Genomic DNA, 16494 nt, shown 5'->3' on the forward strand with positions numbered 1-16494 from the left:
GGGAACTGACAACAGTTGAATAGTTTAGCGCCCTTTAGCGGGCCTCTCCTCCTTGTATTTTTTTCACCCCCTAATTCTGGCCCGACATCAAGGCTTAAGCCCTCACCCCTATGTTACATGTCAGATTTGCCTTTCTCTACTGAGATCAAAAAGTATTCTCTCCCTCTTTTAAGAAAGGGAAAGTATTTCCAGTCTTCGCTTCACAGCCTGTATGCCAGGAAACAAAATGATTTGCCTTGCGTCTGTGCATGCATGTGTGTAGTTTAGTGAAGTGCTTAAGTGTGAACCTCTTCGCCGTGTGAGGCAAGAGAAGGTCAGCACCCCTTGTCCCCAATTCAATCAGTCAAAAGCTCTTAAAGTGCATTTAAAAAGTGGCAGTCAGCTTTTTGCGTTTTATTTACTCCGCAACCAACCCTTGAATGCATCTTTTATATCAGTGTATTTGTAGTGTAAATGCAGAATTTATAGGTATACAGATGCACAGTTCACACTTACGAACAAAGGTTACGATCGTCAGTCCATGTTTACATTACAAATGATGATGCAAATTTGTTCAGCGTGAGAGAGATTCAGCAGATGTGGTTTTTTTCTGCTATTATGGTGTGGATGATAAGCACACACCATAGTAGCAATCAACCAAAGAAAAGCTTTTATTCATTCTTTTGGTGTGGAAAATCTTTTCTCATCAAGTCCCACCCCACATAGCTTTTTTTTCTGTTCCACATTTGTATGTAGTGGTCTGAAGAGAGCTGATCTTTTTCTCCTGCTGCCCTTGAGAACACACCACATGTACTGAATGAACTTGTGATATCTACCTCTGCTCATTGTAGAGACTTATGGAATAAATGAGCAGGCCAATTATTAAAGCATTATCCATTTTTAATAGCTTAAGTATACTGTGAAGATTCAACACAGTATTAATATGCAGGAGGTTTCCAAGCCGAACAGTTAATCATGATTTTGCAGTGTAGCCGCCTCCTATATTAGACATGCTTTTCTATCATATATATATATATATATATATATATATATATAAAGATCTAACTAATAGAAGAAACATGCATGTATAGAGTGCATTCAGTCTCGCAATGGCTTTCGTGGATAAGCCTTGACATGTGCGGCTGTTAGCTGATTGTTGATCTAACTGGATATGTAGATATACTCCTGAAAAAGCCCCAGATTTCATGCTTGGGTTGGATCCCGGACAGCTAAAGATAATACAGAACACAAAGCATGTCAGCGCTTTCAGAGATTAGGTGCACAATAGATTTTTGTCCGGTAAAATAGCCCTCCATGGGCCCGACATGCTGAGTCTGAAAGACAGCCCCCCGTCAGTATCTGCAGCGTGGACAGCAGCAGTGAAGGGACGGAGCTTTTCCATTGTAGTTTGCTCCACATGCAACTTCAGTGCTGGAGTCTTCCTACAAGCTCATTGCTCAATCAAACCCATCTATCTAAGCCTATGTGGCTGCAGAATTACCTCAACAGGGTACATAATACCTCGTTGAATATTTCAAAGTGCTACTTCCATTATCACCCCAGGCAAAAGCTCTCTTTACTGATAGTAACAGGAGGAATGGTAAAGGAGTCCATCCTGCTTGCATGACGTAGAAGCACCCATGAGAACGGCACCGTTGCCTCTACAGACATGTAAACATGTCTTAACCTACAGAGACAGTCAATGCTGAATAGTGAATTTTTGAGCCAGATGCCATACTGACATACTCTAAATAACTCAACCATCTCACATAGTAAGCTTTCATTTAAAACAAGAGCACTATTAGATGTTTGCTATGCCACCTAGAGATTATTTCCATTACTGATTATATGTTGATCGTTTTTTAATTTATTGTGTAGTCCATGCAGCTTTGAGCTGCATTTTATGTATAAAGTCTGCTGTATAACTAAAGTTTACTATTAAATGACTAAATGTCAGAAAATAGTTGCAGCAAACACAGTTTCCCCTAGGGACTTGAATTTGAATGTTTTATCCAAGCGTCTTAGCCTCAACGATGTCCATTTACAATGATGTACAACACATTAAACCAGCAAACCCTCTCCGTAGATAAACTACCAGCAAATGTTGGACATTTTCTCCTTGATTCATGACTCAAACAATTAGTTGATTCTCAAACTTGTTGATTCATTTTCTGCCAATTGACTAATCACTTAATGGACTTAACAGTTTCAGTGTACAAGCTACAAACATAAGCTCAGACTGCGTGCTTCTTGGTTTAGACTTTTTAAAACTGAAATAGCTTGTTTGTGGTATCGGGTGTCCCAAAGTGGTATGTGACTGCACTCAGTGGCTGGATTTAGTCAGATGGCGAAGGCATCTCCCCAATGTCAGGTTACATTCTTGTGGCGACGGGGGTTATGCCTGTTGCCAGACTATACCTGAAAACTGAAAAACAGTCTTCTATAGGTTTTGTCCATCTCACCATGAATGAGTGTCCATAAAACTCTACCAAGATGCAGAGGATTTACATCTTAAATGCCAAAGCATTTAAAAGACTGCTACAAAATGAAATTTAAAAAAAGGAATTTTTGACACTGGAAATGACCAAATACAGGTCAAGCACATGGCATTTAAAATGGCATTTGTAGATCATAAGCTTTGCATCTGGTTTTGGAGTTGGGAGGCAGGTTTGGACTGTGCGATATCAAAGCTTATGCTGTGTCTTTTCTTTCTCCGTCCGTGTAACTTGATATAGTGACAACATCAAAGCTTAAAGACCTGTAGCCTTAAGGCAACGGTGCAAAGAGTGATATAACTTAAATGAATAAGACCCTGCTCTTTACATTTTCTTCATTCTATAGAACAAAGCTTAGATAGCAGATCTACCCGAAGAAGCAAGGAAATATCCTAGAGCATTTTCTGTCGAATGTTCAAAGAGTTGGGATTTTAGTGGAGAAACTATCACTTCTATGCTACCGATTCACAAACCCAACCAATCTGTTAAAGGCTTTGTTTCCATCTCCGTAAGAAGTTTTTCTAGCATCCAAAGAGCACTCTCCTCAGCATGCAACAGTAACCCTGAATGATGCCAGGCCCTCTTGTGCATGGACATTCACTCCAAGGTGCGCACACATCATGTAAGATTTCGTGTTGTGGCTGAAACAAACACAGAAATGCTTGAAAAACATTACTCGCACATAGTAAAAGATTTGCACCTTTTGTGGCTACTGAGATAAGAAATGGCACGAGTATTTGTATGTTTTACATTGGATGTAAGAAGAGAATTGCAGAAGTATCTCTATGTGATATAATGAATGTGTGCACCCACACTTGTAGTCTATAGGGATATAAGGGATATAAATTCAAGGCAATGCTTCAAATGAAACCATACGTACCTCTGCAGGACTGCAAAGTCATACACATCCTCCATGAATCATTACAGGTACAACTAAAGGGGAATTTATCTTACCAACTTGTGGGGTATGATTTATTTTTTCAATTAAATCCCCTTTGATAGATTATCCATATGGCGCCATCCAACAGAACCCCTTCATTTCCTTCAATATGCAGTTAGAAATATTTGCCTTTTGTCATTCTCTTTTGTATAACCATGCCAGTAAATGAAAAATAGTTTAGATATCCAATACAGTGTATACTCACCTGAACTAAACCATTGTTTTAAAAGGCCAGCTGGCGCTGGTTGGCTGACCTGACATTTACGGAAGTAACTACATTCCTTCTGTCTTTCTGCATCATGGTTCAGTGAATGTCAGTGTGGTGGTCAGGTACAGGAATTGATTTTATACATTTCATTAGTTCCAGTTATTACTTTGGTTCTCCAAGTGTTATTCTCAGTTCTCAGTTTTGTTAACCCCAAATATTTGAACTTGAAGATATTCTTTTATTCCTCTCAATTTGACTTGACTGCAGATGCTTTTATCCCACCTTAAATGAGGATGCTCATTTGTTTATTCATTACACTCAAATAAATACAAAACACACGAAAGAAATATATTAAAAAAAAATATGTGTGAGGGTGTGATAGAAACCTCTAATGGCTTTTACGAAAAACCACACCACCCAAAACATACAAAAAATATGAAATATACACATAGAAAAATCTGCGAAAAGTTTTAAATGCTTCTTTCTGAACACACAAGTTATAACAGTCCTTGGCAATTTGATCGAGTTAGCCTAAACTTTACTTGAGCATTCTCTGTTAAATGGAGTGGGCAGTAGGCACTGAAATATTCAACTTAGCCTTTAACGATATGTGAGATGTATTCTGTATTCTGTCTTCACTTTTCTTTTTACTCTCATCTCGCATCTCACATTTAACTACCCACCACAGGGTAATTGCAAAACGATCATCCTTCATCTGTTTACACAGGGCAAGTGTTAATGTGAGGTTGATGTTAAGGACGAGCTCAGATAAATCCAATTCTAGGCCACATGCTGTAGGGACTTGACCAGCCTGAGGTGCACAGAATTATAGATGAGGCTTCCCCTTAGGACTGTGAGAGATCACTTTCCAACCTGCGGGCCACAACTAGTGGAGGCTAGTGGAGTGCATGATACTTCATTCCTTCGAACTGCTTAAAAAATACATTGTTACAGTGGGGCATTCATAGTGTGAGTGGTCATAGGTGCTAAGTTGTTATTCTTGCCAAATGGTCGTGTAAATTATTGATTATCACACATTGGACAAAAAATGTAATTATTGTGGGACTTCATAGTGCCAACAAAGGTCTTTAAACCGTGCATATTAACATTATCATGATTTATTGAAGCCCGGACTGATCCGTTTCTGGAGGACTTCACGAAAATCGGCATGTTTCTGTTTAAAAGTTTGCTCGGGCAGTTAGTAGTTGCTTCACTCAAATTTGAATGGACGGCAGCATGTTGTTCCATGACCCCAGCATGTCCACTCTGAAGCACAGAGCACTGAGTAGGCTGTGCCAATGCAAATCAGATGTCAGGAAGTGCATGGCCAGGCCTCTGCTTATCCATCTCCCTCTTGAAGCTGGTTTCATAACACTTCACAGGAACAGGAGTTTCCTTTCTTGTGTTTTGTTTTTCCAAGGTAACCAAAGTTCAGAAGTCAGTCTTATTGTACAAAGGAATTCGATCTATCAATCTCAGTTTTTTATTTTTGATTAGAACATGCTGTTCAGTACCGAATGAACAACTTTATAGCAAGCAGCATTTTTTTTTTTATAGAGACATAAAGCCCCCAGCTTTTCACTAAAAATGGAGAGTTGTTTTGTGTCAATATAAAATGATCTTCACATCTTAAAGCTGAAAAGCTATTATAATTTCCACAAACTAGCTGTGATCACTGACGGAGATGCATTTCGCAGCTCATTCAAATCATTCTTGATTGAACTGAACATAACAATTTAGAAAGATAAAAACTCTTAATTGCCCGGATTGTCAAGTTTGGTCCCCAAAGTTCATCTCAGTTCACCATAAATTGTAATCTCCAGTGAATAGGATTGTCAATCACTTTTTATGCACGGTCGTTCTTGTGCACAGCTACACTGATTGTTGCTTTGTCTTTCTAGTCATACTACTACAGCATTTAGTTTAATTTCAGATGAGATGAAGTTGGACAGGCAGCATACTGACAGATGCTAGAGGCCTTGCAAGGTTGGTGTTGTCTTAAAACAACATGTTTCATATACCCATGATCCGAGGTAGCACCAGTGATCGGGTGACACAGGAATTTAATTGGGATTCAATAAATATTGCATTCACGGTGATCTGATCTGTTTTGATTTTTTGAGATTCCTGCTGAACATCTGATTTATACTTTAGATGATAATAGAAATCCAAACACACTTTACAGACATGCCTATTTACCAGGCAAAAGCAATTGATTTTCTCCTTTCTCTGTCAGCATTTACCTTGAAACCGTATGTCAATATACAAACAGCAAGTCATGTCAAGCTTTTTTTTTAACCTTTTAGACCTAAAATCAAAAATAGGCCGGATTTTTTCATTTAAACTCAACAGGCCTTGGCAGAGTGTCATCCTCCACTTTTGTTTTCCCTTTGTGTCTATTGATTTGTGGCCAACCTTCATACTCATTAATTATGGAATCCTTAACTTTTGGGATTGTCAGTAGTTTTAGACGCTTAAAACATGGTAGAATACAATCATATAGCTGCTATTTGTCCACTAACTTTTGGAGCCATAACCATATAAAAATCATCAAATAAAAACCTTCTAATTGGATCACTTTTTTGGGAGTGAAAAGATATGGTTGAGCTCCTTGCCTACACGACAACACAGCTAGCCATGAAGAGAACTGAAACGGATAGATGGTCATATTAATAATCTTTATTTCTCACAGTCACTTGCACAGATATGTTCATTAGTTCATCAGAGCGAGGTATGTGTGTGACAGTAAATGTAGACGTGGTCACTATTTTATCTCCAAAAATCTGTCCTTTTTATGAAGACTCAGTCAGCTAAGCTAAGTTTATATAATTCATAGCTTAGTGATTGATTATTTTTCTGGGGGCAGTCCATCCCTTTCTGTAATCAGTCTTAATAGAAGGTGCTGAGTGTGCTCAGTTATTCACCTTAGAGACAGCGTACATTGTGTGAGCCAAGACGCTGCCAATATCAGAACATTTGTTATGGTAATTTCCCCTTTCAATTTTCTCATTCGGATGATCCCTGGATGTCTGTCAAACCTCTCTCTCTCTGAAACTGCATGAGTTAAAATCTAAACATGATCATTTGATAACCAGTGGATACGCTCAGCAGTCGTAAAATGTTTGACACAGAAAATGGAGCTGCGTTGTGTTATACAGCTGCAGCACTGACACACATTTTTAAGTGAACAGTTAAATGAGGTTAAATAATGAACATCCCGAGCCATGATCAAATCTGTTATTCAAATTAGTGCGTTTGTTTTGTGCGACATCTGTTACACGAGGAATGATTTTATTGTATTGGCGTCTCTGGAGATGTACACAGCATTATGCTGTAATTCCTTCTTGGGAAGCATCGCCGCTGTAGTTGTTGTATTTGCATTATAATTGCATGCAGAAAGGCATTATGGTGTTAAATGTGTTTGTCGAACAATGTGTGACAGCATGAAGCCTGTGTGCATGTAAATCCCCTAAACGGAATCAGAGTTTATGCTAGACAATCAGAATAATTGATGTCCCATTCTGTCACAACATGAGTGGTGGTGACATGTTGGAAACAGCTGATGAGACTTTAGCTGAGCCTCTCTGCTCCCCATTATCTGAGCTATTGTTGTAAAGAAATGGTGTATGGAAGGTGAGCGATCATTGTAGAAAGTTTTTCACGGAAAGTTAATCTTGTGTTTTTACTGCTGCGCAGTGCAAACATGGGTTATTTGGTCTGCAGTCATTTTCTCCATGTCCTCTTTGAGTAAACATATCTTGCTAGATAAAGTGCAGCTCAGGGAGTATGCATACGGTGCGTGCCGTGAGTCGGTGTGCATTTGTGTGCTGCATAGACTGTGCGGTGACTGTATTTCCTGCCTTTACTCAGAGACAGGCCCTGCCCTGTGGATACACATGCTCAGATAGGCCTCGGGTTATTGCAACATTTGTCAGGGTGAGGTTCAAGGTGTGAGGTCAGGAAGAGTTGGCTTGTGAATCATTTCTTTTGCATGTCCACTTGGACAAGGTGGTGGAAGTACTGTCGGACTGTTGCCTCCACTCCATATAGCATCATAATTCCCACGTTGTTTAATCCTATATCAACAGACGGACAGGTATGTGTCTTTTTAAAGTGGGCCACAACATTTCGCTAGCTTATTCAGAGTAATGATTGATAGAGTGATTGTGTGTGCTTGTGAGACTGAGTTTCTGCTCTGGAAAAGAGACATTCCTTTGCTGTTGGGTGTGTCAATATGAGCAAAGCATTTTCAGCTGTTGAGAGTAGCAAAAAGTGAAACATCTAGGGATCTCATGATAACTTCTTGTGTTTTGCTGCTGGCAAGTCCATCATGTGCTTGCAGAGAATTCATCCTCCTCCTCAAAAGACTTGTGCCACCTACAGCACTAAGAAGTATGCAGATACTTAGGAGTGGACTCTCTGAGGTTAAGGACCACTGGTATATTTGTATTGCCCACTTTCTCAAATCAGCTCAGAGCAATCAACTTGTAGGGCTTCAGTCAGTGTTTGTGTTTAGCCCTAAAGTATGTGGTAGGGGATTTTAGAAACTGTCTCTGAATTTAGTGACTTACTGTAAAAACATAATGCTGCTGAGGTGAATGTTTTTTTTTCTTCAGCTGATGCAAAAGTGTTTTTCTTCTTCTGTCTTCTGTCAGGGGATTTATCAAGGCTGAAGCATATTATTGTTCTTCTCTGTGAATTCTTATAAGTTGTACTGGACCACAAATGTTAGATTTATTCAGGGAAGTCGATACAGTGTTTGAAAGAAGCAATTAAGCATTGTGAATCTTTAGGGACATTGTTGTAGCTGCTGAAAGATGAGGAATGGGGCTGTATTTCTCTCCACAAAGCTTTCACATGCCACATAATGCTACAAGGTCACTCAGTTAAAAGTTAGAAGCAACCATGTTCCATAGGGGCCTAAGACCATGTGGGTATCTATTAAAAAATACACCAGATGATTTCACTGATCATTTCCTGCTGCCTTCCTGCACTGAATATGTAGTTTGGTCTCTGGCTGGGATGAAAATCTGTACAAGACCCTCTTGTAGTTTGCCATCCTTGTTGTCCATTGTCCATGCCATTCTTGTCAACGCATTTCAGGAACACCTTTGGAAAATTTCTTTAAAATTTGGCTCAAGCATCCACTTATAGCGCTTTTCCACTAGCACTACTCGGCTCGACTCGACTCGGTCTTTTTGGTTTTCCACTAGGCGATAGTACCGGGTACTACCTACTAGGCCGGGGTTCCAAGCAAGCTGAGTCAGGCTGAAAATGTGACGTCAACATACTGCAGGCCACTGATTGGCCAGGGAGTGCTGTCACTGGATGAGTCATGAGAGCGACTCATTCACAAGAATCAAACCTGACATTTTTAAAACCCTGGAAACGACGACTGGTAAATGGCTACACGCAAACCAAACACTCGATGTCCTTAGTTGTATTTGTGTTTATGTGCCGCATACAAATTACGCCGCTATGACAAATCCACCCACTTTGAGGTGGTACGCAACTGTAATGGAAAATGACCCGAGTCGAGTCGAGTCGAATAGAGGCGAGTCAAGTCGAGTCGAATAGAGGCGAGTCGAGGCGAGTAGAGCTAAAACTGTGCAATGGAAAAGCGCCATTAGACTCAAGGAATGTGGTATGTTGCCTGAAGGGAATTTCATTTGATTTGAAACAGGAATCCACTTTGAATCAAGGATGAACTGATTTAGATTTTGGGGGTCAAAGGTCACCAAACACGGTTTCAGGCATAACACAAGAATTCTTATGCAAATTTCACACAAATATCCAGTAGGATAAAATCATTAAGTGATGACATTTTATGTCCCAATGGTCATCTTCAGTGAGGCATCATAATGTTGTGCAAAAACATTTTTCTGGACATTATATAAGCATTTCCTTTGTTTGACCACTTCATGTTTGGTTCAGACATCAGGAGGGGTGCAAATGCTGGAGGCTTAGAGGTTGAATGAGATGTTAAGCTTGATACACGATTAAATATTTATTACCTCTGCAAACAATGTAGCTCGTAAGAGTTGGCAATAAGAATAAGAATAAGAATGACTTTATTTATCCCGGAGGAAATTGTTGTGCCAGAGTGCGGTACAGAGGTCAATGAATGAAGTGACATCATTAAATACCAAGTTTGGTTCTGGACATGGAGCTCAATAGGACTTTTAAGAAGATGGTAATTAACTATCACTAATCACTTCTTTTTATCTCCAAAAAGAGTAGTAGTTAAAAGAGATGTAGCTTGTTGTAGGTCCCTTAAGCAGCTCTCAGCTCTGTTTGCGCTGTAGACTTCCTCGCCCTTTTAGCTCAGCAAGTCGAAGCAATCAGCAGTTGAACTACTGCTTCACCAAGACTCCCTGCAATTGAAATTCAGGCTAATGTATAATTATTTCTCAGCTCATCTCAATTTGTCTGTTTTGAATGTGACCTTGTGTCACTCAGCCTCCAGAAGACAAATCTTTCTCCTGCTGGCTGACAGACAATGGGTCTTTTGACTTACAGGAACACTGCATGCGTTAAGGTGGCAGCAGTTTATCTCATCTACAATGAAAAGTAAGAAATAAAGGAATACATCAAACAGTGCATTGACATGACTGATTTATGCACTTAAGTCACCTGGTTACATTCAGATTTCTACATTAACCTTTGTTAAATGTCATGTAAGAAATATCTTTTATACATATATTTGTCTGTTAAGCTGGTGACTGTGTCAGATGAAGTGATAATAGAAATTGAAGTCTTGTCATGACTTAACCAAGAGAAATGGCAGAATACAATACAAGTTGGTCTTGGCCAATCATAGCTTGTCATCTTTTGCACCTTGTGTGAGGTCATCTGGAAGGAGCTGCTAAGCACCACCTAGTAGCACCAACCAAGCCATCACCCCTACTCTTCTCCATGTTTACATTTGTGCACATTAAAGTGTTCTGTTCTCCAATTGGTGAACACTTGGAACTTGTTGAGAAATTTGTCGTGGAAGGCAAAAAAAAATGCAGGTCTCTCTGTTGGGATGTTGTGAGGTGTCCCAGGTGTCACCCCCAATGCCCTGTGTCTGTTGGGGTGGGCTGTTGTTGGACTGATAATGTGTAATCTGAAACAGGCTTGACCAATGAAAACTTTTAATTATGTTAAACACGGCAACATTTCTCACCCATGCATTTGTTTAACCAGGAGTTTTTAAAGGAGCACATGACATCACTCCATGACAAACCTTACATGGATAGTATCAATGTGGCAGCAGTGTAGCCCCATGAAAGGAAAGATTTTTTACTCAAAGAGATCCATTCTTGAATCCAATACAGTCGACTCAAAAGTCAGACTAACACAGACACTGAAATGAAGAGGTCTAAATGAGTTGGTTTAACTGTATTTGTAAAATTCGGTTAGATGAAAAGTCATAGCCAGTGTGTGCTCTCCCACTAAAGAGCCTGACCTCTCACCACACCGTCAATCCAAATGTTCTGACCAGAAAAGAAAATGATTATTTTGGGTGCAGAACGATAAATCACTATTATACTTAAATATGCAGTCTTGGCTCAAAACATGCTTTGGGAGAAATGTGCTTACTGACCAGCTGCATATAAACACAGGAGTCATTGTGCGTGTTATTCCTGTGAATATAAACGTGTTCACTGGTTTCCTGCTTTAACCCGATTTCTTCCACTAACCTGGTTTCCAGAGTACATGCAAACATGGCCGGTGTGATGGCTGATCTTATATTTTGCCACTGCAGTGCTCCTTTGGGAAGGTGACACTAGGCAAAGGTAGCTTTCAGAGAAATCAGGGAACTGATGAATTCATGTTTGTACTGTCTCAATCTCAAACAACATTCCCCTACAGAAACATGCCCTTTCATTGAGATTTGACACTTCAACAGTATTTGTATTTCAGTATTTGATTTTAAAACACGTTGCCCTATAACTTCCCTTTCCTTTTCCCTTCTTGCGCTATAAACTAAATTTAATTTGGGAGAGTGAGAGTCGTGGAAAGAGGGGTTGTGTAAGAGGCTCCGAGGAGTGGCCGGAGTTTGAGGTCAGTAGATCAGATCACGTGATCTGACGAGTCAGGGTGGGGTCAGACTAAGACTTTTCTTGGCAGACTTGGAGACGTTGAGGATTATAATACTTTAAAGGGGAGGTTTAGCTTTGAATAGAAAGACTGTCTAGTAAAAGAGATGTTCATTATTCCATGTTGAGAAGTTGGACAGTCTGTCTGAAAGAAATATTGTTAAAAAATAATCATGTTTGTTTTGTCGCTAGCTATGTTAAAAGATTGTTATGACATCATATACATCATGTTTTTATTTTCTGCTTAGACAAGAGAAGTAGCCATAATGGTAATAATTAGACACTTGCCTGTTTGTTTAGACCAGAATGAGGTCATCTTTACTCTGTGGGAACTACGCAGTATGGTCCTTAGGCATTAATCTAATGACAGCCTTGAAAGCTGCACAGACCGGGCTCGCCTCCTTAGCTCTTCACCTACTTCTGAGCCATGCGTTTGCTCTTCAAACTGTCTAAGGGGTTGACATTCCAAAGTTTTTAACCACTAGGCAGTTCAGTGAGGTTATTTTCCCCCTCAGCATTTGGAGGGAAACACAAAGAGAAATGCTGAAGAACCAGTCAACCGTGTGCCTATAGGACTGTGGTAGGTTGGCAGCAGCACTGTTGACTTCACTCCTTTCTCAAAGCACAAAGCTGCTGAGAACTCCAAGCTAAGCAGAGTGAAATCATTCTGGACCAGATATAATGGGGAATTTCAGAGGTAGGCTCAGATACACATCGCAATCTTTCTTTGCTTAATGGTACCTTCAGTAGGGTTTGCTTTCCTTTTGTATGTTGTTTTTTCTGTGGTTCTATTTCCTACAGTTCTGCTTAGTGTGCACTTTCCTACAGTCAAGTTTAGACTGCAGAGAAATATTCATTGGGAGAGATTATATACACAGATCTTGGTCAAGGCTTGAGGAACTTTTCTTCTTTTTTTTTTTTTTGACAGGCTAGTAAGTCATTGTTTGATAGAAGGCATGTTTTAGATAGTGAAGGGTTACAGAAAGGCACGATAAGGCCCATTTTATATAATCTTTGTTCATTTAAATCACAACCACCACAGTGTTTAGCTTCCATAAATACACACTTGTCTTTGTCAGCCTGTGAAAAGATACAAAGAAAGCAGAAAGAATTTTGTCGAGCCTGACTGGGTTGGCAACTTCTGTCAGTTTTAAAATGTGCACTCAGTCAGTCCTGTCTGCGTTGCTCCCCTCTGTGTTTGTGCAGAAGTCAGGGAGGAGGAGTTCTGTCAAATTCAAAAAGCTTTTCCCGTTTCCTGTAGCTGTGTTTTCTGGGAATCTAGTGCCATGTCCTTGATTCAGTGGCTGCAGTGGAGGTGGGAGGGAGTCAGGGCGGTATGCTCCAACACTATGAATGAGCAAGAAAGGAATTTGGGAGACTGACAGGGGGAATACATGGAATATCCTGTGTGGACTAACATACTCACTAGTAGTAAAACCTTATCTGTCATTTAACACCAGCGCTGGCACATGGCTGGGTTCAACTCAGACACCTTGAAATGCTCATGCTGCCTTGGTGACAGACTCCCAGAATACCTCAGAGGGTTGCATTTTGTCCAAATGTCTCTGGGACCTCCCACGTACTTCATGCCCCCCCTCCCCCCAACAGCCTCATCCCTGCCCAAAAACTTTGTTCTCACTGTAAACAAGCAGTGAGAACAACCAGCTCACACAAACTGGCTGTCAGATGAGTAAGGAGTAATTTAGCTCAGGCTGTGTGTGTGTGTGTGTGTGTGTGTGTGTGTGTGTGTGTGTGTGTGTGTGTGTGTGTGTGTGTGTGTGTGTGTGTGTGTGTGTGTGTGTGTGTGTGTGTGTGTGTGTGTGTGTGTGTGTGTGTGTGTGTGTGTGTCGGCTGATTCAAGCTAGTGAGTGCTTTACATGACAGTATACTGTACGACCCTTTGACCCTATAAAATTGTGTCTGCAGACGTTATAGAATAAGAATACTATGATAGACACATTCATGGATGGAATGTTCAGTTTCTAGCGGCAGGGCTATTTTGTAAGTGACCATATGTTTATTTCATTACGGCCTTAGCAGTCAATATTCCTCTACATATTCACATGTAAAAACATCATCGTCACCACAACATGCTTCACCTTGACTGCATTCTGTCATGTTTAGTGAATTAAATCATGTAGGTCAAGATATATGCGTAGAAACCAAAGGGTGGCATGTGTCTTTGTGTGCGTATCTTGGAGATGACAGCGGCAGTGGATCTCTAAGGCAGTAAAAGTCACAGTAAAATCCCTGTTTCCCTAAAGTCGCATACGTCCTGTATTATTACACTGCTTGCTTTTGTCTGCTGCAGCAGTCGTTTGCTGTGAGGCAGCCATCGCAGCTTTAGCTGCCCTGTTTGGCTCAACAGGCTCCTTCTAGTAAATATGGATCCACCTTGAGCAACGGTCCCTTGACACTCTCCCTGTCAACAGATATAATGAGACCATAACTATTCGTTCTAGTTTCTCATTTCAATCCTGGACCAGAGGCCAGAGAGAGAGCAGACTGGAACACCTTATCTCTTCCGTCGGGTTGCTGGCTTGTTTTTGGTTTTATTTTTTTGAAAGGCCTGCCCTCACTCATCTCCCTCAACCTCTCCACAGCATCCTATACACAACTGTGTATTCTGTTCACCTATATGCACACATGCTTGGTATTTTAGGGCAGCTTTTGCATTGCTAGGATTTGAGTTTCTATTGTTTTGTGACTGCACTAGAACCATTGGCTGTCCTGTTTCTGTTGTATTTTTTTTACGTGACTGTATCACATACACAAATCATTATTTAACTCGTGTTGTATCAAGGCCATATGGCACTGGTTTGCACTGTCACAGACGTGAAACATTGACAGTCTTTTTCTCTTTGGGCCATATGGCATGTGTGGGTGTGCGTTTGTGTATTGCTGGTGGTGGCATGTGACCATTGATAGTCACTTCTCATCACTCGCCTGTGTGTATCGGGGAGTGTTTGACTCAAAAGTGTGTTTATTAGTGTAGTGTGTTTGCACACACATGCACACAGTCTGGAATGTGTGTACAAGATTGTGTTTTTTTTTTTCCACAGAGTGCCTGTGGTGATCAGATCGTGTGTGTGTATGTGTGTGTGTTTGTGCAAACAGGAGGAATGCCAGCTCCTGAGCAGAGCCCAGTGACGGAGGAGGGGCTACTGCTGACCATTCGCGACAGTTCAACTGGCCGCAACATGGAGGCTGACAACACCGCCAACAACATCCTGGCCTCCGTCAAAGAACAGGTAGTGTGCTTCTTCTGTTCATACTGCGCCAAGAACCCACGGATTCATGTTACATTGCTCATATTAAGGAATTATTAAAGCTTTTATGAACCCTTTATGTATGTATATACATTTATAGAATGCTAAATTATCTGGTGACTCCCACATTGTACTTGTACTATGAAGAATTCCCCTGGGCGAAGCATGTGGGCAAACTTTCCTGTGTCTTTGTGTCATGAACCCTGTTGGCACAGAGTCTAAAATAGAAAGTTCTCTGCATGAGGGATAATTAAAAGATTTTTGTTTATAGTAGAACTGTGGTCACTAAGGACTTTGCTTATTTTTTTTGTATTGTGGAAAAATTGAAGTGAACTCAGCCCGACTATGTGCTGTGGCTGTTGATCACCTGCAGTCATGGCCTGGCTTGCATCAATGGACAACCAGGAAGATCATCTCACAGGGACATGCCCTCTGACTCACTCCATCTATGCCTGTCGCTCTGATTCATCCACTCTCCCTTCTGTTACACACACACTCACACAGTCTTTTCCTCACTAGCTTCGCTTTTGCCCTCCTCCAGCACAAGGAAAACTAGGCTGAAGAGATTTTGCTCATTGTTAATGATGTTTATTCCCATCTATGGTCTCTCATACCTGTATTTTCCCTGAGTGACACTTCAGTTGAGCTACAGTTAGAAATTAATTAAATGCAGGGGTTTTTTTTTGTATTCATTAACAAATGGCACATTGCTGCAGGAAAGTGGGTATTGTTTACATGAGTAAGGAAGGAAGGAGGGAGCACCTGTCGATGTCACTTCCTTCCCCAGAGTATTCCACAGTGGTTAGTCCGGTTGGAGCAGATATCCATGCACGCCAAGCAGACAGAGCGAGTAGCCTGCCTGAGCTTTCGGTTTTAGAGCGACTGACTGGAGACATGCCTCAAAGGGGATTCCTGCTAAAGAGTCAAGACTGTAAAATGATCGTTTTCTTCAGTATTTAACCGGGTTGGAGAGGCAATTCAGAGGGTGAGTGAGAGTGAAAAGATAGAGGAGGTCAGAGACTAGGCTAGTGTGTGTGTGTGTGTGTGTGTGTGTGTGTTTTTTTCCCTCTGTGCTTTTGCGTGTGGTTTTCCTGTGATTGTTGAGAGGCAGACCTGCGAGGGATCTCACTGTCGATGTAAACATGCAAGGCTGCTGTGCTGTAGCAGTAGTCGTGGTTAGGGCTGGGGCTTAGGATGACTGGGTGTTCGGTGAGTGTTTACTCTATGGCTCTACTATTTATTTTTTTGTCCTTTCTTTCTGTCTTTTCATTGGCCGATTTACCTCCCTTCACTTGACGTATTCAATTCTTGTCCCCCTTATTTTTTCTTTGTCGCTCTTCCCAAACTTTGGTTTCTGTCACTGCTGTGCTTACAGCTGTACAGGCTTTGCCCAGATGCCCAAACAAGGACAGATTCACCAACATATTGTGATTGCATTCTCTCTGTATTCATTTGCTTGGACTTGAAGTCTTCCCTCTGTCTTCCTTTCTGACTACAAGCCCCGGTCTTTTTGCCATTA

General features: G+C 40.9%; 1 protein-coding gene across 6 annotated transcripts in view; it reads left to right on the plus strand.

Moving 5' to 3' along the window:
* pkp4 (plakophilin 4) overlaps positions 1-16494 on the plus strand; it is a 79644-nt gene that overhangs the window by 2054 nt on the left and 61096 nt on the right. For 3 of the 6 annotated variants that reach the window (XM_070837636.1, XM_070837632.1, XM_070837634.1), the window contains exon 2: positions 14824-14957. The exons of 1 other annotated variant lie outside the window; for it this stretch is intronic. In XM_070837636.1, the coding sequence (XP_070693737.1) occupies positions 14829-14957 (129 nt within the window). In that variant the 5' untranslated portion in view covers positions 14824-14828. Of the gene's footprint in view, positions 1-7613; positions 7719-14823; positions 14958-16115; positions 16185-16494 lie in introns of those variants that run through there. 2 more of the 6 variants (XM_070837633.1, XM_070837635.1) reach the window with 2 other exon arrangements.

This window comes from Pempheris klunzingeri, chromosome 10 (genome assembly GCF_042242105.1).
Source record: "Pempheris klunzingeri isolate RE-2024b chromosome 10, fPemKlu1.hap1, whole genome shotgun sequence".
Taxonomy (NCBI): Eukaryota; Metazoa; Chordata; class Actinopteri; order Acropomatiformes; family Pempheridae; genus Pempheris; species Pempheris klunzingeri.